At 46.3% G+C, this 24,098-nt stretch overlaps 3 protein-coding genes across 3 annotated transcripts in view; all 3 read left to right on the top strand.

The window, feature by feature from the left end:
• LOC135703982 (uncharacterized) overlaps positions 1–16,925 on the top strand; it is a 32,654-nt gene extending 15,729 nt beyond the window's left edge. The window contains exons 5-8 of the mRNA XM_065225337.1: positions 276–1,973; positions 13,537–13,917; positions 13,988–14,877; positions 15,350–16,925. Coding sequence (XP_065081409.1) covers positions 276–1,973; positions 13,537–13,917; positions 13,988–14,877; positions 15,350–16,856 — 4,476 coding nt within the window. The 3' untranslated portion in view covers positions 16,857–16,925. The remainder of the gene's footprint in view (positions 1–275; positions 1,974–13,536; positions 13,918–13,987; positions 14,878–15,349) is intronic.
• Positions 16,926–18,429: 1,504 nt separating this feature from the next.
• On the top strand, positions 18,430–20,646 carry LOC135704013 (uncharacterized). Its single transcript, XM_065225377.1, has one exon. It carries the CDS (start codon positions 18,430–18,432, stop codon positions 20,644–20,646), a length of 2,217 nt encoding a protein of 738 aa, XP_065081449.1.
• Positions 20,647–21,017: 371 nt separating this feature from the next.
• Positions 21,018–23,681, top strand: LOC135704012 (uncharacterized). The gene has a single exon (XM_065225376.1). It carries the CDS (start codon positions 21,018–21,020, stop codon positions 23,679–23,681), a length of 2,664 nt encoding a protein of 887 aa, XP_065081448.1.
• The last annotated feature ends 417 nt before the right edge of the window (positions 23,682–24,098 follow it).

Raw genomic sequence — 24,098 nt, 5'->3', positions numbered from 1 at the left:
TATTTTTATTTATCTCACCATAATGCTAACCAATAATGTAAGAATTAGGAACAGTTCATTTCTAGAAATGGGTTTAAAGTTTAAATTATATTTAATAATTTTTGTTCAAAACTTCAGACTCATTTTTCTCAGTTCAAGCCCATTGCGACATTGGCCCTAATTCCAGCTCTATCTAGAAATTTTATAATATTCTACGCTGCGTGTGCTATCTAAGACCCCTAAGAACATTTGTTTATAAGCCACCTTGATGAAAACATTTTTTTCCTACATTCCAGATATCCATCGGAGAGCTAACCTATTCGTTGATCTGCAAGAAATGCTACGAAAGCCTGGAACAGTTGCACCAGTTTCGGACTCGTTGTGCTCGTCAGAATATCTATCTCAACATGCGAAAATCGTTGGAACCGGATCGTAAACAACCACTTCGGTACAAGGACAATTGGTACTGGTACTCTTGTCTTGGCAACGGTATGAACTCCATAATTTGGGGTTGCAGTGTGGTGTGCTGCCCGGCGTTCATCGTTAGTCATCCTAGTGGAAAAATTTGTTCCAAGTATGCGAACCATCAACACAAGCAGAAGATGGAAGATGTCAAGTCGGTATACTGCCATGGCGAGTACATCTTCGATGGTTATCGGTATAGCTTCGAGATTATCAATTCGAATAGAACGCTGACGTTCATTTGTAGAAGCTTGCATGATCCTCATAGGACTTGCCCGGCAGTTTTGATCACCAACGATCGCAGTGAAGTCTTATCCGTTCGCAGCGTGCACAATCATAAGCGTGAAATCATTATAGAATCGGCGGTGAAAGACGGGTCAGATGGTGCGAAAAGATCGATTACGTTAATTCGCGGTATCAGTCAAGAGATTGTGTTCTGCCAAGGATTCTGGTACACAACGGTTTCGGAGCAGAGTAATATCTCTCACTGGAGTTGCATTAGACATGATTGTAGCAGCACGATCGCCATGGTAAACGGTATAGTGAAGTTCTTTGGAGCACACACGCACTTACCGGTTTTATTGAAATGGGGTGCTGAAGAAGACAAAACGATGGAACCCAAAGGTCCAACTCTGATGAAGGTGGTGAATCCATCGTCCTCTAAATCTGTGCAAGTCCGAGCGGTTCCTCCCGTAGCTTCCAGAGAGTCCACAACCATTGTTCACTCTAGGCATTCCGGGATTCTAAGCACAGCGAGAATATGCGAATCCGATGGAAAAGGGTTACCCAATGAGATTATTAATCCGCAGTCAGCAGTCGAAGATGAGCCCCTGTTGAGTACGATAAAGGTAGAGCCGACAAACGATTCTACAAATCCATTTGGTTCAACTCCAATAGTGAGAACTCCTGCTCCTATCAGCTCACTGCCTAATCAACCACTAATAATTTCAGCTGCGGCTATGGCTCCGAAAGCAACACATATCCCTAAAGTTTTTGTAAGATCCAATCACCCTATTCAAGTGGTAAAACGAACGAGTGCTACAACGGTACGAGTTGTCCCCCCACCACTCCAGAAGCAACCTGCTCCCCAAGTAGTGACTCCAAAACCATCCGTCCCCGTCTCAGAGCCACTTATTCCCAAAATTGTGCACGTCATGTCACTAAATTTGAATCATAGCTCCAACCAGCCAAAGCAGACTGTCCCAGAGCTGCCCGTTCCGCAACTTATGGCGGAACCCGAATTGGATGATTCGCAGCAAGTCATAAAACAAGAGCCACTGGACGAACCGGAAACCATTACAGATGAAATCCGACCTACGATGGTAACGTCAGCCCCGGGTACGGATGTTATGCGGAGGGAAGAGCTACCCAAACCTCCACCGCTCACACCGAGGCCAATGTTGTTGGTATCGTCGGCATCAGTGTTCTCCGATAATACGTTGAGCGTTACAACCCTTGATCCAGCGAGCAACGACGCCAGCTTCGAAAATGGCGGTTCTTCCCAGGAAACGGTGTCTGCCGATGAGGAAGAGGTAAGAATTGACGTTGTCTTCCTATATTTCGTATCATATCAAAGGCTCAAGAGAAGGGGAAATAAATGCGAAAGAATTAGGACCGGACTGCTAGGAAGCAGGGTTGCTTCCACTCACTTGCTATAAAAAAATGTTTTTTGGAATTATGAAATCATGAAATAGTATAATGCTAATTAGTACTTGTAAGTTACAAGAAGAGGTCAAGAAGTATGTGTTTGATACATAAAATCTGTCAATATTGCTTTCAGTGCGTCACAATCATCGATTTTACGACTCTCGAGCGCTCACTTTGAGTGAACGCTCACGAATCATAAGATAGCTGATTGTGACGCTCTGAAAGCGAAATTGACAGGTTTTATAAATCCAACACATACTTTACACCCTCTTCTTGTTACTTACAAGTACAACGTATCATTATAACATCTAATGATTGCATAATTCCGAAGAAATATTTTTTATAGTAAGTGAGTGGAAGCAACCCTGCTAGGAAGCTTCGGAAATTTCCACGACACTGGCAGGGAAGGTCAGTCATGGGAAGTTCAAAAGATTTCTAAGATGAACTTTTGGAGCTTTTGTGAAAAAGTTCAAATGTCTTTGTATTTATTATTCTGTAAATCGATGATTCCTCAAATATCGAGTTGAAGAGATTTGACTGTTACTGTACCCAGGAAGTCCTGTTGACGACTGTTGACGACTATCGAATATAACCATCTCGATTTTACGTCATTTCCCGGAAAGTAAATATTCTATTTTTACACTAATCTTAAAGTTCCTAATGCAATAGGAAAAATGTACACACTGTTTTCAGGCCAAAATGACCCCAATGCACTAGGAAGGTTATATAGACATAGCGCTTAAGAGCCAAGTGCGGTTCGAAATGCTCGGTGTTCCACGTTTCCGGAAGAGCTTAAACGCGTCAAACTTTTTGCGATAAATCTCAATGCATTGCTGATCCCACCAAGCGGAAGGAGGTTTCCTAAGGAATGACGTTCCTGGAGCCGGTCGAGTTTGAGCTTGAAGCGCGCTGTCCAAGATCAGATTGGAAAAGAAGTTATATTCCTCCAACGGTAGAAGCCCTTCTACCGACGTTAGTGCTTCATTTATCACAGTCTTGAACTTTGCCCAATCGATATTGCGGGTAAGATCGTTCGCCGACGTTAATGGGTTCAGACGGATTGAACCCAATGGGAACTGAAACTTTGATCATATTTCACGTGCAATCCAACGATAATGAATTAGAGCAAAGGGTGATGTCTAATCTACTTCCATTCGAGGATGGACCACCCAAACGTGTTACTTCTCCATTGTTAAGAATTGGCACCCAGATCGTATATCAAAATGAAGGGTTGTCAGCATACGCCCCAGCCTGTACCGTGGGCATTAAAATCTCCCATAATCAACCGTAGGAAGAACTGAACAGATATCTGATAGTTGTTTTCGATTTTCTGAAACTCGGGGAGGAATATAAACAGAAACAATACAAATGCTCTTAATTTTAGCCTGACATGCGTCAACTTCAAATTCAATAACTGGAAATTGCGGAAGATTCATTCTTTGATCCCCAAAAGCACCCCTCCTCCACGCGAATCCTCACGATCCAGTCGAAAAATGTTAAAATCATAAAAAGGAAGGTCGATATCTGTAGAGAGCTAGAGTTTCACAAAGAGCAAATGCCATTCCTTTATTTAACGTCGGTCTCTGTTCCGCAATCTAGTGCCAATCACCGACGGCATGCTTGTCATTAACAGTTTTGGTCACGAACTGCTCATTTGCTAATAACTTTGCACAGAGTTGACAAAACATATTGTTTTTTGAAGCAGTCGATAGAATAGACTTTAAGCTTGTTATAGATTCGTAAAAAAAAGTAGATTTTAATTCTAGTAATAAACTGTATTTGTTTCTGTGTTGTAAAAATGCAGTGAGAAATGCTCGCTGCACATCTCGGACTTTAGGTGTAAAAATTCATTGGTGTTGATTCAAATGTTAAGATTTACCTACTCTTTGCATGTCTATAGAAAACTATGATCCTAATCTATCAATTACTTTAAAGAAAAATAAATTTTAACAACTGAGTGAAAAGTTATTAACAAAGGAGCAGTGAATGTGTACAACTGTGCATGCCAAGCATGACCGACGAACATCGATTGCCATCAATTGACGGCAATCGAATGTGCAGGAAGGCAGCTTCCACACCTGCGATAATCGCACCCATTCAAGCACACATGGGCCGGCACGCACGGCTTTACTTCCCTTCCGAAGGAAGACGTGACCAGAGATGTTTATGCCTTAGAAAAATCCCACCGACCTCGGCTGGGATTGAACCCAGACCCATTGGGGTGAGAAAGCAGTCACGCTTACCACTACACCACCGGCGCCGGCTCAAAGAGCAAATGCATCACAATCGTTATTGCGAACTAAGAACTTAAAATATTCTAATTTGGGAATATGAATTCGACAACTCCACTGTAGAACAGTGATCAAGTCGGGGACTTTGGAAAATTATCCATCGAAAAGGGAGAGAGGGTCTCTTTACAGTAGGAAGCATTGTCAAAACAATGCTTTTCAGAGGTTAAAAAATATCGAGGTACTTAAGGATACCGTCCACAATGTCATCAAATGAGAACAACCCAGCTGAAGAAGGGGCTTCTGTTCTTAAAATTAGGGCATCGGGGGATTTGGATGTCCCCGAAAGAGGTGAAAAATTCTGGGTATAGTCAGTTCTGCGGAATCCAGGAGGAGTAGAAGTATCCTTTTTTCCACCACTCCTTGATTTGGGCAAGCTGATTTGGGGTTCCTGATACAGGTATACCTCGATATAACATAACTGTCACTATTGACTTCCATTGTCAATATCTCGCTAATAACAATTGAATCATACAAATTAATAATGCCAATAGATGAGGGATTATCTCATCTGTCCGATGGTGTTATTACTGTACTTGTTTGAATGATCGTCTACGAAAAATTAGCGATGGAAGTCAAAAGTGACAGTTACGTTATATCGAGGTATATACCATGAGGATGACGGGTTACACAACCGTGTGGCACCGTTTTCAATTTGAACCACACAATTTCTTTGAGTGCAACATTTATATTTTATCTCATTTATCCCAGTTATCCACACTCAATGTAACACTGACACGCACACTACTTTGCTACCACTCTGCTACGAATCTAATAGCGAATTTGTTTATTATTCAGTTCCAACCTGAATCGGGTATCAAGATCGGGTCTGCTTGTTTTCTGACAAACGTCAGTTTGATCGTTTGTTTTTAAAACCTAACTCAGGTTGAGGTTCGCACTGACAAAAAGTTCGGTTTCGCACTGGGTTGGAACTGGTTCCAACCCCGATAATAAACAAATTCGCTATTAAACTGAATAAAGATCATTCCACAGACAAACAGACATAACACATTGAATATTTCTCACTGTAAAACATCGTCGCTAAACCATTACCGCCATCTGTTGAGTATACTGTGGTGGGCACTATACTGAACAGATGGCGGTAGTGTGTAAACGTCAAACGCAAGGGAATTTACTATGCGCGCCACAGGTGGCGGTACTACCAACTGCGATTTTTTTAAATTGTCCGTTAAATGCTTGTTCGATGAATAAATTGCGAGTGTTATGTCTGTTTGTCTGTGATCATTCCATAGTTGTCACCCTTGTGAACCGTACGCGTATTTTCGCTAGTACCTACCTGAGTACCTGATGGGCGACGACTCGTTGAATTCAAATCTGCGCCGAACGAAGTAACCGTCTCCATTAGTCTCGGTCCTGAGCCAATCGCTTCTAGTCGCCTTGGACGTTCAAGGACCTAATGTCCTCCTCAACTGCACAAAGCCAACGCGTGCGTGGCCTACCCCGAAGCCGACGTCCTCTTCCGGATTCCCTGCTGAATATTGACTTCGCTTGACGCTCTTCCGGTATTCGTGCCACATGCCCAGCCCACTGTAGCCTGCCGTGTTTTATAAGCTTCACAATATCCATGCCGTTATATACTTGGTACAACTCGTGATTCATGCGACGCCGCCAGATGCCATTTTCCAGTTTACCGCCGAGTATTGTTCGCAGCACTTTACGCTCGAAGACACCGAAAGCTCTCCGATCGGCCTCTTTCAATGCCCACGATTCGTGGCCATAAAGGGCTCCCGGCAGAATCAACGTCTTGTACAGCGCGAATTCCGTTTTCGTACGCAAGCTGCGGGAGTTCAGCTGGCTACGCAACCCGTAGAAAGCCCTGTTCGCAATACGCTTTTTCACCTCGCGGGTAACATCATTATCGCACGTCACTAAAGTACCAAGATAAACAAATTCGTCCACAACTTAAAATTTTTCGCCATCTAGCATCACTTCACTACCAACACCACTATTGCTCCCACGCTTTCTACCAGCGACCATGTACTTCGTTTTGGTAGAATTTATCGTGAGACCAATCCTCGCTGTCTCCCTCTTAAAAGGCGCGAACGCCTCTTCCACTGCTCTACGGTCGATTCCGATGATGTCGATGTCGTCCGCAAAACCAAGGAGCGCTCCTTCGAGAGCGATGTTGAATAGCAAGTTCGAAAGAGCATCTCCCTGCTTCAACCCATCTAAGGTCACGAACGAGGCCGAAATCTCGTCTGCACCCCGTACACATGATTTCGAACCATCCAGCGTTGCACGAATCAGCCTAATTAGTTTCGTCGGAAAACCGTTTTCTTGCATTATCTGCCATAGCTCGTTTCTCTTTACTGAATCGTACGCTGCCTTGAAATCTAAGAACAGATGATGAGTCTGCAAGTTGTATTCCCGGAACTTCTCAAGGGTTTGACGCAGGGTAAACATTTGATCCGTCGTTGATCGACCCTCACGAAAACCAGCCTGGTATTCGCCGACGAAGGATTCCTCAAGCGGTATCAATCTGTTGAACAGAACACGTGATAATATTTTGTACGCCGAATTCAGAAGCGTGATTCCTCTGTAATTGGCGCACTCCAGTCTGTGTCCCTTTTTGTAGAGGGGACAAACGAGACCATCCAACCAACTAGCGGGCAATTCTTCCTCCCTCCCATATCTTGAGCAGTATACGGTGGATCATCTGGTGCAGCTGCTCACTTCCGTGTTTGAGAAATTCGGCCGGGAGCTCTTCATTCCCCGCAGCCTTACTGTTTTTTAGCTCTCGTATCGCCTTTTTCACCTCTTCTAGCGTTGGTGGTTCCACAGCTTGACCATCGTCGTCGATGTGTGTTCTGTTTGTAGATGCTCTCTCGTTCTCTCCGTTCAGCAACGTATCGAAGTACTCCTTCCTCCTGACAGCCACCATCGTTTTATCTGTCAGCAGATTACCTTCACGGTTATAGCACATGGCGGGGGACGGCGCTGTCTTACTCCATTGACAGTTGCGTAAAACCTTCGCATATCATTCTGCTCCATACTTTCTTGCGCCTCAGCAATAACGCGTTCCTCGTACTGCCTTTTTTTTCTGCGATGGGTTCGTTTCTCGGCTGACCTTGCTACCCTGTACCGCTCTCTGTTCTGACGGGTACAAGACACCAACATTCGGCTTCTGGCGACGTTCTTCTCCTCTGTCACTCGCTGGCACTCCTCGTCAAACCACCCGTTCCGGGGGCGCCTCTGAGCTGTACCTATCACCTCTCGTGCTGTTGTGCTCACCGCTCCGTGGACAGCTTCCCACAGATTGTTGAGATTGTCGTTCACGTTGATTTCCGCTATCCGCTCATTCAGCTTCTGGTGGTACTTTGCAGCAACACCATCTACTGTCAAACGCTGGATGTTGAAACGCATAGATCTCCGGTTTCTCGAACTTGTAACGGTCGATAGACGCGCTCGAATTTTCGCGACAACGAGGTAGTGATCCGAGTCGATATTAAGACCCCTGAAGGTCCTGACATCTACGACATCCGAGAAATGCCGACCATCCACCAACACGTGGTTGATCTGGGAGCAAGTTTCGCCATTAGGGTGTCTCCAGGTGTGCTTTCGGATATCCTTGCGTGCAAAGTACGTGCTACTGATGGCCATATCACGAGCAGCATCGAAGTTTATCAGTTTCAGGCCATTATCATTCGTTGCAGAGTGAAGGCTCTCTGTTCCAATGATTGGGCTAAAGAATTCCTCTCTTCCGACCTGCGCGTTTGCATCTCCGATGACAATCTTCACGTCGTGTTTAGGGCACTCATCATAGGTTTTATCCAGGCTTTCATAAAACGCGTCCTTCACGTCATCGGATTTATCGTTAGTCGGTGCGTAGATGTTGATCAGGCTGTAATTGAAGAATTTGCCACGAATCCTCAAAACGCAGATGCGCTCGCTAACCGGTTTCCACCGCATAACCCGCTTCATCTATTTCCCAATCACTACGAAACCAACTCCGTGTTCTGCTCTATCGCCACCGCTGTAGTATATATGGTATTTGAACGATGTGTTGGCGATAGGATCTACCGCCCTGAATTCACGTTCTCCAGATTTAAGCCACCGTACTTCTTGAATAGCAGCCACACTCACATTCACCTTTTGCAGTTCACGGGCCAGAAGGCCCACTCGTCCAGCTTCATTTAATGTTCTGACATTCCAAGAACCGAGTTTCCATTCATTGTCCTTATTTCGTTGCCGTTGGGTCAGTTGCCGAAAATTCCGTTCGTTTTTTCTTCTTCTTACTTCATTTTTATGAGTACTTTTATAATTCAGTATGCTACCGTACCAGGGTCGCGATACCTACATCGTGTTGATGAGGCTGCCATCTTAGGTTTAGTTGACACGATTCAACATTTCTTGTTTCAGCCGCTGGATGCGAGATAGACGCTGTTTGAGCCGCACCTCCTGGTGGACAGACGCTCGGGTTATTGTGTAGATGGGGCTGCCATCTTGGATTTAGCTGACACAATACAGCATTTATTTTTCAGCTGCTGGATCCCAGACAGACGCTGTTCGAGCCGCACCTCCTGGTGGACAGACGCTCGACGATTCGCACCTCCTCAGCCTTGCTATCATCACGATATGAGTTAATCGTGATGACATTGTCCACACCCCGCTACCAGCACATATATGGGCATATACTGGCTGTCATCATCCGACACGTGGAAGCGTGAGGTAGGAGCTTGTGAAGACCAGAGCTATGTTGGACGCTCTTTCCCCTGTGGTCCTCACCATTTTGGGGTGCTAGTATGTTCGTGGTATGTTCGTCCAGAAATCGAAGTGAAGCGTGAAGCCTGAAGATGAAGCCGACGCGACATGGAACGCGGGAGACGCCAAGGCGAGGGCCACTATCGGCCTACTTATTGAAGATAATCAGCACGAGCTGATCCGCGCGACACGAACGGCCAAAGACGCCTGGACGGCGTTGCAAAACCACCACCAAAAGACGAGCCTGACGTCAAAAGTGTCGCAGCTAAAACGCATTTGCGACAAGCGCTTTACCGACGGCGACGACATGGCGGAGCATTTATTCGAGATGGAGGAGTTATTTTCGCGTTTGGCAAACACCGAACAGGAACTCGCGGAGAATCTTACTGTCGCGATGATTTTGAGAACCGCAACCGCCCTCGAAAACTGGTCGGATGTCGACCTCACGCTGGAGCTAGTCAAAAGGAAGCTCCTGGACGAGGCAGCAAAGCGACAGGGTGCTGAATCGAGCTCGGCGCTGCGGGTCGGCCATGACAGCAAGAAGAAGAAGAAGATAATTGAATGCCACTATTGTCGAAAGCTGGGGCATGAACAAAAGAAGTGTCGCAAGTTCGCTCGTGATTCGGAAAAGGAACCTCAACAAGGAAAAGCCACCAGCAAGAAGGAAACAATTTCGTTCGCGCTAGCTGCAGGAAGAGCACCGGATGGTGAAGCTGTCAAGCCGTGGGTCGTCGATTCCGGTGCTACACGGTACACCGTAATGGATCGGAAGCTTTTCCGGGAATTACGTGAAAGCAAAGTTAAGTTCGTCAACCTGGCGGACGGAAAACAAGCGGAGGTGCGCGGTGAAGGTTGCTGCGTCGTCGAGTGCACCGATGAGCATGGGTATCGTCGTGGAATGGACATCAGCTTTGCGGTCTACGCCCCCACCCTCTCGATGAACCTGCTTTCCGTTCCGGCTCTCGTTCAAAAAAAAAAGTTGTCTTCGACGCGACCGGCTGGCGGATTCTTCGTAGAGACGCCACCATCGCCGTGGCGCGTTTAAAGCAGGGCTATACGAAATAAAGCAACCGGAAGACGTCGTAATGGTGGCAAGCGGCCACCATAACAAGGACTGCCTGTAAGTTTGGCATCGCGCATGACATGGCATTTGGCGAGGGACGAACTAGTGGACGGTCTGACGCTCCACCGGTGCAGCATCGACGAAAAGTGTGAATGCTGTTTGCAGGGTAAGACGCCACGCATCCCTTTTCCAAGTGAATCTCATTTCAGATCGAAAGCACCAATGGAACTGATGCACACCGACGTCTGCTGCCCGGTTGAGGTGCCATCGGTTACGGCGGTTACGGGTACTTTATGACCATGATCGACGACCACAGCCGATTTTGCGTCCTCTATCTATTGAAAGAGAAGTCCGAAGTCGCCACAAAAATCGAGGAGTACGTTGCCTACACCAAGACATTTTTTGACCAAAAGCCGAAGGCTATCCGCTCTGATCAGGGCGGCGAGTACAGCAGTAAGCGGTTACGTGCGTTCTACAAGCGAGAGGGAATATCGGCGCAGTACACCGCCGGTTATAGCCCCCAGAAAAACGGCATCGCGGAGCAGAAAAACCGATCGCTCATCGAAATGGTACAATGCATGCTTTTCGATGCACAGTTAGAGCAACGCTACTGGACAGAGCCGTCTCGAATGACCTTAATTCTCCTCTACCAGGGGAACAGTTTAAAGAGACGGTAATGGCTACTGGGCAGAAGCGCTGACCACAGCAGTCTACTTGCAAAACATTCTGCCAACGAAGCTTCTCGACGTCACACCATTTGAGCTTTGGACCAGTGCGAAACCGAAGGTCGATCACCTCAAGATTTTCGGCTGCAGTGCTTGGGTTCACATCCCAAAGGTAAAGAGGAAGAAACTGGACACCACAGCACCACGTGGGTTACTCCTCGGAGCATAAAGTTTATCACTTCCTGGACAGAACCACGTGAAAAATCTACATTAGCCGGGATGCCAAGTTCGTTGAAGACAACGTGAAGAAGTATCCAACGGACGTTTCGACGGACGCATCCATCAAAGGTAAGAAAGGCGATGAAGTTCTCTTTGATATAGGTCGTCTACAGAATCGACCAGTCGAACCGGAGGCTCAACCCGAAGTCGAACCTGAAGCTCAACCCGAAATTGAACCCGAGGCTCGTCAGGAAGAAGAGCCTGAAGCGGAAGATCCTGAATGCTACGATACAGCGGATGAAGAAACGAATCAATCGGACGGTGATTTTGAGGGATTCAGTGACATGGAGTTTCCACACCTCGGAGAACCGGGGCGATCCACGAGTCCAACGAAGGGTGTCCCGCCTCAACGATTCAGCGACGTCACCGGTGTAACGAAACATGTCAAAGCTACTCCGACGCAGTCAAAGGCGGCGGTCTGGCAGACCGCGCAAGTGGACGTATAAGAAGAAGGAAGACGAAAACGGGCAGGTGGTGCGGCACAAGGCGAGAAGGCAGGAAGTTTGCGCTACGTTGCGGTGAACACACGGCCGGATATCTGCGTGGTCGTATCCCTGTTTGGAAGAAAAGTCACCCACCCGACCAACCGAGATTGGACCGAAGCAAAAAGGGTTCTCCGCTACCTCAAGGCCACGAAGAATCATCGTTTGCAGCTGGGTTCCAGATCTGGTGAAACGGAATGCTTTGTGGACGCCGAATGGGCACGCGAAGAAGGTGATAGGAAATCACATTCCGGGTTCCTCCTGAAGTTCGGCGGTGGTCTCGTCGACTGGGGAACAGGAAAACAGTCGTGTGTCGCCCTGTCCTCGACGGAGGCAGAATTCGTCGCGCTGGCGGATGGTTGTCAGCAGCTCATGTGGTACCGGAAGTTGCTCAACGACATAAAGCAAGCCCCGCCCAATCCAATCATCGTTTGGGAAGACAATCAATCGTGCATAAAGATCTTCGAGTCGGAGCGTCTTGAACGGCGTTCTTAACACATTGATACCAAGTACGCCTACCCCAAAGACCTCCAACAGCAAAAAATCATCGAACTTCGCTACATGCCAACCGAGCGCATGGAGGCGGACCTCATGACGAAGCCGTTGGACCCAATCAAGCTGGAGAGGCACCGATCTGCCATCGGAGACATCCAACTGACAACGTTGAGGAGAAGTGACGGGCTACACAACCGTGTGGCACCGTTGTCAATTTAAACCACACAATTTCTTTGAGTGCAACATTTATATTTTATCTGATTTATCCCAGTTATCCACACTCAATAGGTCGTATGAATAAAAGCGTTTACTTTACTTTTCCCGTAAGAAAAGCACGGGAAAGTAAAGTAAACTCTTTTTATTCATACGGCCCAATGTAACACACACTGACACGCACACTACTTTGCTACCTCTCTGCTACGAATCTAAAACTGAATAAAGATCATTCCATAGTTGTCACCCTCGTGAACCGCACGCGTATTTTTCGCCACTGTCCAAGCCAGCCACTCTACATCAGAGGAGGAGTTCCTTTGCAGTACACGCATTTTAGTGCAGTAGTTGCACAGGCTTCTCCCCGTATTTAGAACAGCGTGTCTTACTGCCTCAGTGGGAGACCATGTGTCCCAACTGCTTACAGTTTTGGCAGTTCATGATCCGGGGCAATCGGCAAGCGCACAGGCAATCGAAGTTTTCCCTCCTCGATGTAGTGAGGAAGAGCTGAAATAGAAAAGGTCACACGAAACGAGTCTGTGAGGGTAAAACTCTGTTTAACCTCGCTGACGGATGCTGAGCTCAGTTTTTGGACATTCAGTAGCTTCACCGGGGGAAGCAAAGGGTTCTTGAAACGGTCAACCGCCTGCTTCACCAAGATCACGGGGGTCAGACTCGCTTCGGAAACCACACCTGCAGTGGAAGTGCACAGTATTATTTATGTTGTTTTTTCGCATCTGGAAGAAAACGTTGACATAGTTATGTCGAACGACTTCATGCCAAACGGCGCTCCCCCATTTTCTTCGCTGATTACCTTGGTATTCAGAGCAATTGCTGCAGCAACTCCAGAGCCTTGTTCAGATGATACAGTGTGATGCCGTCCGGGTTTCCTGAGTTGTCCATTAAAACCTGGAATATGACCTTGAGCTTTGGTCAGTTGACGTAATCGCCATCGAAGTTTGGAATCGTAGCTTGACACTTTCGTGTTCCAGCATCTGCTCATCCATAGTCGTGCGAACGTAGTTTTATCGGTGCTCAAATGCGACGTACGGATCCTCCTCCTCCTCCTATACCGGAAACGTTCATGGCAACCTTCAGCAACAGCTTGCTTACTTTAGCAATCCTCCTGACTTTCTTTTGAATAAGTAAAGAAAATAAACCTTCGCACATCATTAGAATCCATGCTTTCAAGCGAAACGATTTACTAAACGAACATTTGATCTTTCCTTCCAACCTTCCCCTAGGATTGCCTAAACGATCTTCAAGATGATGAAGACATTCCACCGATTGTTCCCATCGATGCGGATTTGGAACAGAGAATCGTCGGAAACCAATATTCCACCCGAGTACTTCCGAACGGCAAAACGCAAGTGGTACGTAAGGTAATTCTTTCCCGAGGCTCCACTACGATATGGACCGGAAATCCACGGGTGGTTCACACTACTCAAACTGGTCAGTCTCGGTTCATAAAGCCTGGACATGACGGTAAATCCACCGTGGCTAAAGCATCTGGCACTGCAGCGATAAGTGACGATTTGCTGACCGTTTCTTTAAATAGAGCTAAAACTACTAGAATGTACGGTCGATCTTCCGGCGCACAAAAGAGGTTCAACGAAGTTGGCGAGGTACTTTTCGAAGGACATTATGGTATTCTTGATCGGTCACTCAATGGTATGTTTTTTTTTCTAATTTCAGCTTAAGAATAACACCACCATAAAGAAAACGAAGACTAATGAACCCTTGGCTCCATTAGAAACGACAATTGTGGATACAGAGAAATATATAGAACCCGATGGACTTGATCAGGAGCAATCTCCTGCGGAAGATCCCATTGCGGTGGCGATTGAGCCACATCAAAACGTACAAAGTGATGATGGCGATGATGATGATGATTATGATGATGATGAAAAAGAAGAAACAGAGAATCGATCTTCAACTAGCCAGAAAACTAACATCGACAGCGAAAATAGCGCTAATGCGGAAACCTTGGTCAGCACAAGAACCAGTACCGAAAAACCTGCAAAACAAATAGCTGGCTCCCCTGTGCCAGAGCAAACGGCTTCCTTGCAACCGCAAGCTTCTTCAGATCCTTCATTGAACCGATCCGACAAGAAGACCCACTCGAAAACGGTTCAACTGGTCAAGCTGCAGAAAACCGAACAGATGCTGAGTCACGAGGGCCATCTGTATAAAATCAAATGGCACAATCGTCGTCGGGTTTACTGGGACTGCATGCTAAGGGAACAGGTTAACTGTATGGCCATTCTGGAAACGCATTCAAATAACTGCCGCTTCTGGAACAAGATTGGTTCCCACAATCACAAGGTTCCGAAACCTATTATCAACGATGATAATCGCGGAAGGTATCAGATGCTCACGAGCGATACCGGTGCTGCCAATGTGAAAAATTTGCCCGGTCAAACGCTGCAGATTAATGATATTGAAGAGCAGGAGGGCCGGATGATGAATTTGGCGATGCGTAAAATGTTCAACTTCAAGATCCGAAAGGTTGACCAGTCTTTGCCGACGCTGTACTTTGCCAACTACGAGTACGAATTTAGAAATGTTGTCGATCCTGGATTTAGGTAAGTAGTTTTTCATGTGTTTACCTTTAATTGATAGCTGGCGCTTGACAAACATTATTTATATAAAAAAGCATCAGAGTGGCCTGTCTTCGGTTACAACTCAGAAACAGACATTGTATAATCCCGCCCTCTACCGTTCAAAGGTAAAAGCTCTGAATGAATTTGATAACAAATATGTCAAACACGAAATAGAGGTTTGCGTATTTGCTCATTTTTTGTGGTGGTTCTAACCTTGCTCAAGCGCAGCGCTCCTGTATTTGTCCCTTGTATTCTGATAGAGTTGCCCATCTTCTTGTTATGCATCTTCGATTGCACGCTTACAACTTTTTCAAGATTATATCAAAGACGTTTAAACCGTTTAAACATACTGAATAAGATTTTTTTAAAGAATTATTATAATTTCCATGCCGAAAATCAATATTTATCAAACATTAATACAATATCCTTTGTACAACACATCTTCTCTTTCCAGATGGAAGTGTACCACGTGCAACAATGTACTTGAAACTGATGAAAAGTTTACCATTGCCCAAGAACAGGGTTCAATACCCCACGACCACGAACCGGAAGTGACCGTCATTAATTTGGTTGATGAGGGAACGTTGGTTGAAGCTGGTAACTCCAAAACGGCAGATGAATCGAAGTCCAGTAGCAGTAGCCAGCAGCAATTGCCGCAGCAGACACCAGCTGACGTTGACGAAACGAGCTCCAGTGATCAAAACAAGACAGTTGATTCGACCAAACAAACTATCCCGGAACAAGAAGATAACGCTAAATCCGATGAACCATCATTTGGTCCAAATTTGCCAACCTCAAAGCCTGACAGTGATGCAGAAGATGATCATCGTCCAAATAGCGAGATGTTGTTAGATAGCTTCACTGGCGAGTTGAAGAAGAGAGCAGAACTTAGAGAAGATGGTTCCGACGACGAGGAGATGGTGCTAGATCCATCCACTGGGGAGTTATGCAAGAGGGGAGATTTGAAGCGAAAAGAATATAGAAAAGCAATATTGGAAGATATTGTGGCAGATGATGACGATGACGAAGCTGAATATCTGGACCCGTTGACTGGCAAATTGCGGCGAAGGGGTGATAAATCGCTTTCTGAAGACGAACCCCTCGACGATGAGGGGGACACTGAAGTGGATGAAAGCACTCCACAATCTGAAACCCGAAATATGCCCAACGAAGATTTCGAAGAATTACTCAACCCCGATCCGAAGGACTCAGCCGAAGCAAAGAAATCGAAAAGACCTAAGAAAAATTCATTGGCAGCGCTGAAGCTGATTCTGACACTTCACAAACAGCTGAGGAAGCCTGATTCGGAGCGCAACTTTGAAGTGCTGCCCTCAACGGACAATGCGACGTGCCTAATCCGGTTCAATGAGTTCACCTACGAGCTGGACACGATACAGGGTAGCTTCTCCGTTTGGAAGTGCCATCTATCGCCACAGTACGCGTGCCGTGGGAAAGTTCATCTCAGTACGAACTGCAGGCAAATTTCGGTAAGCGGCGTCAACCACTGCCACGTACCAACGTTGAAGGACATGTTCATTGATCGATCCAATCAAGAAGGCGGTCAGATCAAAGACACCGATCAGGACAACACCCGAGAGTACACATTCTTCAAACGGTCGGACCACGCGTATCAGTTGAAGTTGGACGACGGGTATCTGTACAATTGTATAACGATATCCAAGACCGGAGTCAGTTGCTGGCGGTGTGCTTCTCGGCAGAGCTGTAATTGCAAAGCCATCATCACGATGGAGGGCGATTTTGAATCAATGGCGAGAAATAGATTTAATCACAGTCACGATCCTGTGCCGTTGGATGGAGCTGCTGTTGATGCTGGCACTGCTGGGGGAGACGATGCTGAGGAAAAGGATAGTTCGTTTGATTCTCAGGTTGCTCCGGCTAAACGGACGAATAAGAATGAAAACGAAGACGACAGGAAGAAGCGGAAACGACAGACGCTTTAGTCCGGCTGCAGATTTTTATTAACGTTAACCTACTAAGTTTTATTTTAAGAAACGATTGTTATAAGTACCTCTATAATTAAAACATAAATGAAAGAATTTAAGGTTTGTTTTCGATACTTTTTTTTCATAATTTGTCTTAACAGGAAATAGGAGGTGGTTGAGTTGTTGAGTAGTTGAGTAGTGCACTTGAATGCCTTACACCACAATCCAAGTCGAGTTAATTGAAACTTTTTGAGACGAAAAACCTCTGACCACGCCTTCTTTCGAAAAAAAAGTAAAGGCGTTGGTCCGAGCCTATATTGTTTTATTGTTTTTTTTTTTACATCAACAGGGTGGATGGCTTAGCCAGAGGGCCCCCCCCAAACCCAGCATCATAAAGGCTTTCGGTGAAATGACATTTGGCCAAATTTTCCATAGAATTTTTTTTTCGCCCCTCTCTAGCTCGAAACCTGGCTACGTCCTTGAGTCCTACTGACGTTAACTTTATCAACTATAATAAAAAAATACATTCAAGCATGGTCATAACATAAAAAAAAAACATATTCGGCATCAACATTTCAAAAGGGCGAAACTAACAATGATGTCAAGCTGTGAAAAACGCTGTCAAAGTTTTCGAAGCGAAAAAATTGATTTATTTTAAATCAGTAAGCAGTGCAGGTCTATTATTAGCACCGTTCAGCTTGAGTTGACCTTTGTTAATCGCTTCATAGAAGTGAGAAGATTTTTATTTTGTGTTTTTAATGTTAAAAATCCTTAAAATTAGATTTTGCCCTTTATATTCATCAATTTTGATTACGCCCTTTCGTTTTTGTACCTTTTGTTTGACAAACTGTCAATTTGGCCCCACTGACAGCGCCTAATTTTTTTTCGGTTTTCAATTGCGCCCTTTTGCACAAATTTTATATCTTGGATTTCTTTCTGTTCGATGATTTGCGCATCCCCACTGCGCTCCCCAACCGCAAGACTTTGGCACACCCTGTGCGATAACAATTCAATTACAACACACAGTCCTTTTCTGTTCTTTTGTTTGACCGAATAAAGTTAGTTGTGCTCCATAGTCATGAGAATCGAGACGCTTTTTATTAGATTGACTATTGATTGTTCGTAGAAACCGAACCCCCAAAATTTACAGTCCACTCGATACCGTTAACAAAGTGGTCCTTCGAGCCGGATCCTGAGAAACCGGTGGATTTCGACGCGGTTTACGTGAATAAAGTACGTGATTTCTAGTGAGGAATTTCGATCCGAGCATCGGTTTTGTACTGCCGTCGAACCGGTGTTAGTGACGCGCTAGCAGCTTGGCTCAAAGCGGTCGCTACATGTGAAAAGTGAAAGAAGAATTCCTATCTGATCCGTTCCGAAACGTTTCCGACGCTAAGGCGTTTTCAAGTGCATTAGTGCCCTTTTCTAAAAATTCGTACAGCTAAAGCGGGATTTTTTGCAAATGGCGGTTTAGTTGTGTGCGCGAGTGAAAAAGAAGATGCCACCAAAGACACCGAGAACGCCTGTACAGCCAGCTACACCTGTTGCTGAACAAAAAGTGGAGAAGAAAAAGAAAGAAGAAAATAAAAGGATGGAAGAGCAGCTCAAGGGGCTAGTCAATCAGAGAGTGGCAGTTCATGGCAAACTGGCCCGTGTTAACACTGCTTTGCAGTACAGTGCGGATCAACCGAATCCGAACATTAGAAACATTCATTTTCTTCAGTTCCACAAAAAGACTGTAGAGAACTGTTATAACGAGTGCAATAGTATTCAGAATCAGATTTATGTACTACCACTCTCTGAAGACCGCCAAGAAGAAGAAACCGAGAGCTACATCGAATTCGAGTCGCTATACAACGACGTTTCCGTTCAATTGTGTATGTTGATCGAGGCGGTGACGAAAACAGAAACTGATCTGATTCTCCCGGTCGGACATCCGAATCCAGTTCCACCGTTTCCAATCCATCCGTATCTCCCACCGCTACAAGTGCCCTTGCCGACATTCGACGGCTCTTACGAAAAGTGGTATTCGTTCAAGTCTTTGTTTACCACCGTGATGAACCGCTACCAGCAGGAGGAACCAGCATTGAAACTGTTCCATCTGCGAAACAGTCTTGTCGGGCAAGCAGCTGGCATCATCGACGAAGATTTGATAAATAATAATGATTATGATGCCGCATGGATGTTGCTTACACAGCGGTACGAAGATAAACGTGTCGTTGTTGACAAACACGTTGAAAATCTATTCAACCTGCCGAAGGTTAGCCAGGAGAACGCAGCGAACATGAGGAAATTGATCGACAGCAGCACCAAGAACGTGGAGGGCTTGCGGCATCAGAACTTACCGGTGGATGGACTCGGAGAACAGATGCTGGTGAATCTTATCGCAGCGAAGATGGATAAAAGGCTCCGGGTGGCCTGGGAAGCCCGTCAGAAGAAGAATGTGCTATCGACGTACGCTGCAATGATAGACTTTCTGCAAGAGCAGTGTCGAATTTACGAAAAGCTCGACGCGAGTATGAAGCCGTTGACGGAGAGTGCTAAACCGAAAGCGATGGCTAGGAGCCATACGCTAGTGACAAGTGATATGAAGAATGACAAGTTTGAATACAAATGTCCAGTGTGTAAGGCAAGCCATGAACTTTGGAAGTGCGAGGCCTACAAAAACAAAAGTGTCAGTGAGAAATACGAAGTGCTAAAAAGGTGCGGCGCCTGCTTCAACTGCTTAGGGAGAGGCCACCGAACCAGTGCATGTGCATCGTCACGTTCTTGTCGGGAATGTGGCAAGAAACATCACACTACGCTCCACGTTGAAGACGCATTTAAAAACGTGAACAGCTCCACTTCCTCAAATACGACTGATTCTTCCACGCCAGTCGTAAAACCAGCTGGAAACCTGATGACCAGCACTACAGCAGGAACGTCAACAACCCTGTGTGCTGAGAATTCCGAGAAGCAGACCCTGCTTTCTACTGCCGTTGTTTTGGTCAACGGCTTGTGCAGCACTCCATATCCATGTCGTGTGCTTCTGGATTCCGCTTCGCAAATGAATTTTGTGACAGAACGATTTGTGAACCTACTCTCACTGAAAATGGTACCTGCTAACTTCACGGTTAGCGGTCTGAACGACAAGAAAACTAGGATTTGCCGTATGCTGCGCACCACGATTAGGTCTTGTCACGCTGACTTCACTACTGACCTAGATCTACTGGTTACCCCACGAATCACTGGTGATCTGCCGGTGAAATCATTCGATGTTTCGGAGTGGCCCATCTCGAGCGAGCAGGTGCTGGCCGATCCGACGTTCAACAATCGAGGACGTGTCGATATGTTAATCGGCGCTGAATACTTCTGGAACCTGATGGAGGATGGCCAAATCGAACTTGGTTCGAATCTTCCAATACTACGAAACACGAAGCTGGGATGGATTGCTGGAGGAATAATCACGAGCGATGCACCTGTCGTTGCGCGTACTTTCTGTCAAACAACTGACGACGACCCGATCATCGATCTGCTGAAGAGCTTCTACAGGGTGGAGGCTTGTGATGAAATTCGCCCATCCGCTACAGCAGATGAAGAGAAGTGTGTCGAACATTTCCGTCGCACACACCTACGAAATGAGGAAGGGCGGTACATTGTACGTCACCCCTTTAACGAACGCAAGCACGAACTAGGAGATTCACGTGAAATGGCGCTGAAACGCTTTCTGCACCTGGAGCGGAAGCTAGACAAGCAACCAGAATTAAAGGAGCAGTACTCGCTGTTCATCCGAGAGTACGAACAACTCGGGCACATGCGAGAGATTTAGGAGACAACGGAGGAACCAGGATCGGTGTACTATTTGCCACACCACTGTGTGCTGAGACCCACCAGTACGACGACCAAATCAAGAGTTGTATTTGATGGGTCGGCTAGAACGTCCTCGGGTGTATCGATCAACGATATACTGATGACTGGACCAAGTGTTCAGAGTGATCTCATCGCGATTTTGCTTCGTTTCCGAGGATTCCAGTTCGTCTTTACGCTGGACATTCCAAAAATGTTTCGTCAAGTTGGCGTACATTGGTTAGATACAAGGTACCTACGCATTTTTTGGAGGTACAACAAAGATGACATCCTGACCGTCCGAGAGCTGCAGACGGTTACGTATGCCTGGCATCATCACCGTTCCAAGCAACGATGGCGCTCAAGCAAACTGCAGTTGATCACAAGGAGGAATTTCCGGAAGCCGCAAATATCGTCGAAAAAGGGACGTACATGGACGACATCCTAACAGGTGCCGATACGCTAGCTGAAGCATGCAAGCTCCAACGAGAAGTGTCGGATCTGCTGGCGAAGGGATGCTTTGGCGCTCATAAGTGGTGTGCCAACCACCCCGATATTGTGAAAGGTGTTTCTGAAGAGCTACGAGGAAACTCGTTCGTAGTATCTAACGAAAATTCGAAGTCGATCGTGAAGACTCTTGGCATGACCTGGGATCCGGTCGACGATTGGTTTTCTGTATCGGTTCCGGAATACGACGTTTTGGATGAAGTGACTCGTCGCAAGCTTCTAAGCCAGCTGGCCAAGATTTTCGATCCGCTGGGCTTCTTCGGCCCCGTGATTACAACTGCAAAGCTGATTCTGCGAGGGGTTGGCGAAATGCAGATTGATTGGGACGAGCCAGTCCCTTCTGAAGTGAGATCCAAGTGGCTAAATTTTCGCACAGAAATAGCCGTCCTTAACAAGGTGCGAATGCCAAGGTGGATTTCCTGGAATGGTGCGTTCAAGCTTGAGCTGCATGGATTTGCGGACGCCTCCGACGTGGCGTACGGAGCGTGCCTCTATACACGAGCAGTTTTTCCAGACGGATCCGCTCAGATGAAACTGGTTTGCAGTAAATCCCGCATTCTACCGATGAAGAGGGCGAAAACTAAGGCTGTCACGACTCCTCGTGCTGAACTGTTGGCGGCCTTGTTACTCGCCAAGCTGACTGTGAAGTTGCAGGACGCTACGGAATTAGACTTCGCGTCGACGAATCTGTGGAGTGATTCAAAAATAGTGTTAGCGTGGATCAGCAAACCACCGAACGTCTTACATACCTACGTTTCGAATCGTGTAAGTGAAATACAAAAACTTACCCCGAATTGCAGCTGGAAATATATTCCTACGGACGAGAATCCGGCCGACCTTATATCCCGAGGAGAGCGGCCGAAAAAATTACTCGAGTCTAAGATGTGGTGGACTGGCCCACCCACATTCAACGGTTCTGTTGTAGAGATGACAGATGTAGTAGCTATTCCGGATGAAGAGTTACCGGAAATGCGTGCTGGCGTAGTACTGGCTGTGACTGCTCTCACCAAAAGAATGCCAATGTTTGACAAGATTAGCGATTTCACGAAGGTTGTGCGTAGCACAGCCTACCTGGTACGCTTTGCGATGTTCATCATATCCAGGAAGAAGGAGTTGTTAAAGGGCCCGCTCACTGCTGAAGAAATAAAGCGGGCAACAATAGTGATTGTACGGTTGGTTCAACACGAAACGTTTCAACCAGAGATTCTCGCCCTGATGAGCGGCACGGACGCAAAGCATCGACTCAACGGATTGAAAGCGTTTTTGGACCCGGAAGACGGCGTGTTACGAGTCGGAGGTCGAATCAAGCGAGCGTTCATACCATACGATAGTCGACACCAGATGTTGCTGCCAGCAAAGCACCCGATCACGGAAGCACTCGTCCGACACCTACATCTAGAGAACCTTCACATCGGGCAGAAAGGTCTACTTGCCATCGTACGACAACGATTCTGGCCATTGAACGTGAAAAATACAATTCGCAAGGTGATTCGAAATTGTATGGTGTGCTTTAGAGCAAATCCGTTGAAGACAACTCAGATGATGGGTGACTTGCCATCATATCGTATCCGACCTGCTCCAGCCTTTTCGGACACTGGTGTGGACTACGCTGGGCCTTTTTGGCTTAAGTCATCGTCTACTGCTCGTAAGCCCTATATTACCAAGGCCTACGTGAGTCTCTTTGTGTGTATGCAAACCCATGCCATACATCTGGAATTAGTCTCCGACTTGACGACGGCCGCGTTTCTTGCTGCTTTGAGACGATTCCACAGCCGACGTGGGTATCCGAAAACAATGCGCTCTGACAATGCAACAAACTTTGTCGGAGCCAAGACCGAGTTGCATGAGCTGTGGCTACTGTTCCAGAACCAATGTTCTACAGGAAAGATCGTGAGGTACTGTACCAACAAGGGAATCGAATGGTCCTTTATCCCACCGCGAAGTCCACACTTCGGTGGAATTTGGGAAGCTGGCGTTAAACAAGTGAAACATCATCTCAAGCGTATTGTCGGTGACCGGAAATTGACTTTCGAGGAGCTGTATACTACGCTGACTCAAATCGAAGCTGTATTAAACTCTCGACCCTTGGCGCCTAGCTCGGATGACCCAAACGACTACACAGCTATAACACCTGCTCACTTCTTGGTAGGCCGCGAGATGCAAGCCATTGCTGAACCGTCGTACTTGCATTTGAAGGAGAACACTTTATCAAGGTGGCAGCTCGTGCAGACCATGCTGCAGCACTTCTGGAAACGATGGACAGCGGAATACCTGCCGGAACTCCAGACTCGATCCAAGTGGCTGAAAACGAACGAAATCAAAGAGGGTTCGCTAGTATTGCTTGTGGACCAGAACGCACCGCCGCTGCAGTGGCCACTAGGAAGGATTTCAGCCGTGCACCCCGGACAGGATAGCGTGACACGTGTCGTTACGGTGAAAACAGCAAATGGAGGAGAGTTCAAGCGTGCTGTGACGGAGGTCTGTTTGCTGCCATTTGTCCATGAGACTTGAAATCGGCATTTCAACGCCGGGGAGCATGTTCGATGATTTGCGCATCCCTACTGCGCTCCCCAACCGCAAGACTTTGGCACACCCTGTGCGATAACAATTCAATTACAACACACAGTCCTTTTCTGTTCTTTTGTTTGACCGAATAAAGTTAGTTGTGCTCCATAGTCATGAGAATCGAGACGCTTTTTATTAGATTGACTATTGATTGTTCGTAGAAACCGAACCCCCAAAATTTACAGTCCACTCGATACCGTTAACACTTTCGTTTTCTTTAATTTAATATAATTCAAAATTTGAATGGTTGTGAAAACAAACAAAAAAGAAATCACCACCATCATCTAGGATGGAATTGTCAAAGTATTAATTTTACCTCCCAGCGGTAATGAACGCGCAAAAATCATAGAAACTGAACATGCT

Source organism: Ochlerotatus camptorhynchus, unplaced genomic scaffold, assembly GCF_037179485.1.
Source record: "Ochlerotatus camptorhynchus isolate MF236.1 unplaced genomic scaffold, CSIRO-AGI_Acam_v1.1 ptg000228l, whole genome shotgun sequence".
Lineage (NCBI taxonomy): Eukaryota > Metazoa > Arthropoda > Insecta > Diptera > Culicidae > Ochlerotatus > Ochlerotatus camptorhynchus.
Note: the sequence above shows the minus strand (reverse complement) of the source record. Positions and strands in the feature narration are given on the sequence as shown.

Coding starts and splice junctions, on each gene's coding strand:
- LOC135704013 (XM_065225377.1), top strand. CDS start 18,430: ATGGAAGAGCAGCTCAAGGGGCTAGTCAATCAGAGAGTGGCAGTTCAT.
- LOC135704012 (XM_065225376.1), top strand. CDS start 21,018: ATGGCGCTCAAGCAAACTGCAGTTGATCACAAGGAGGAATTTCCGGAA.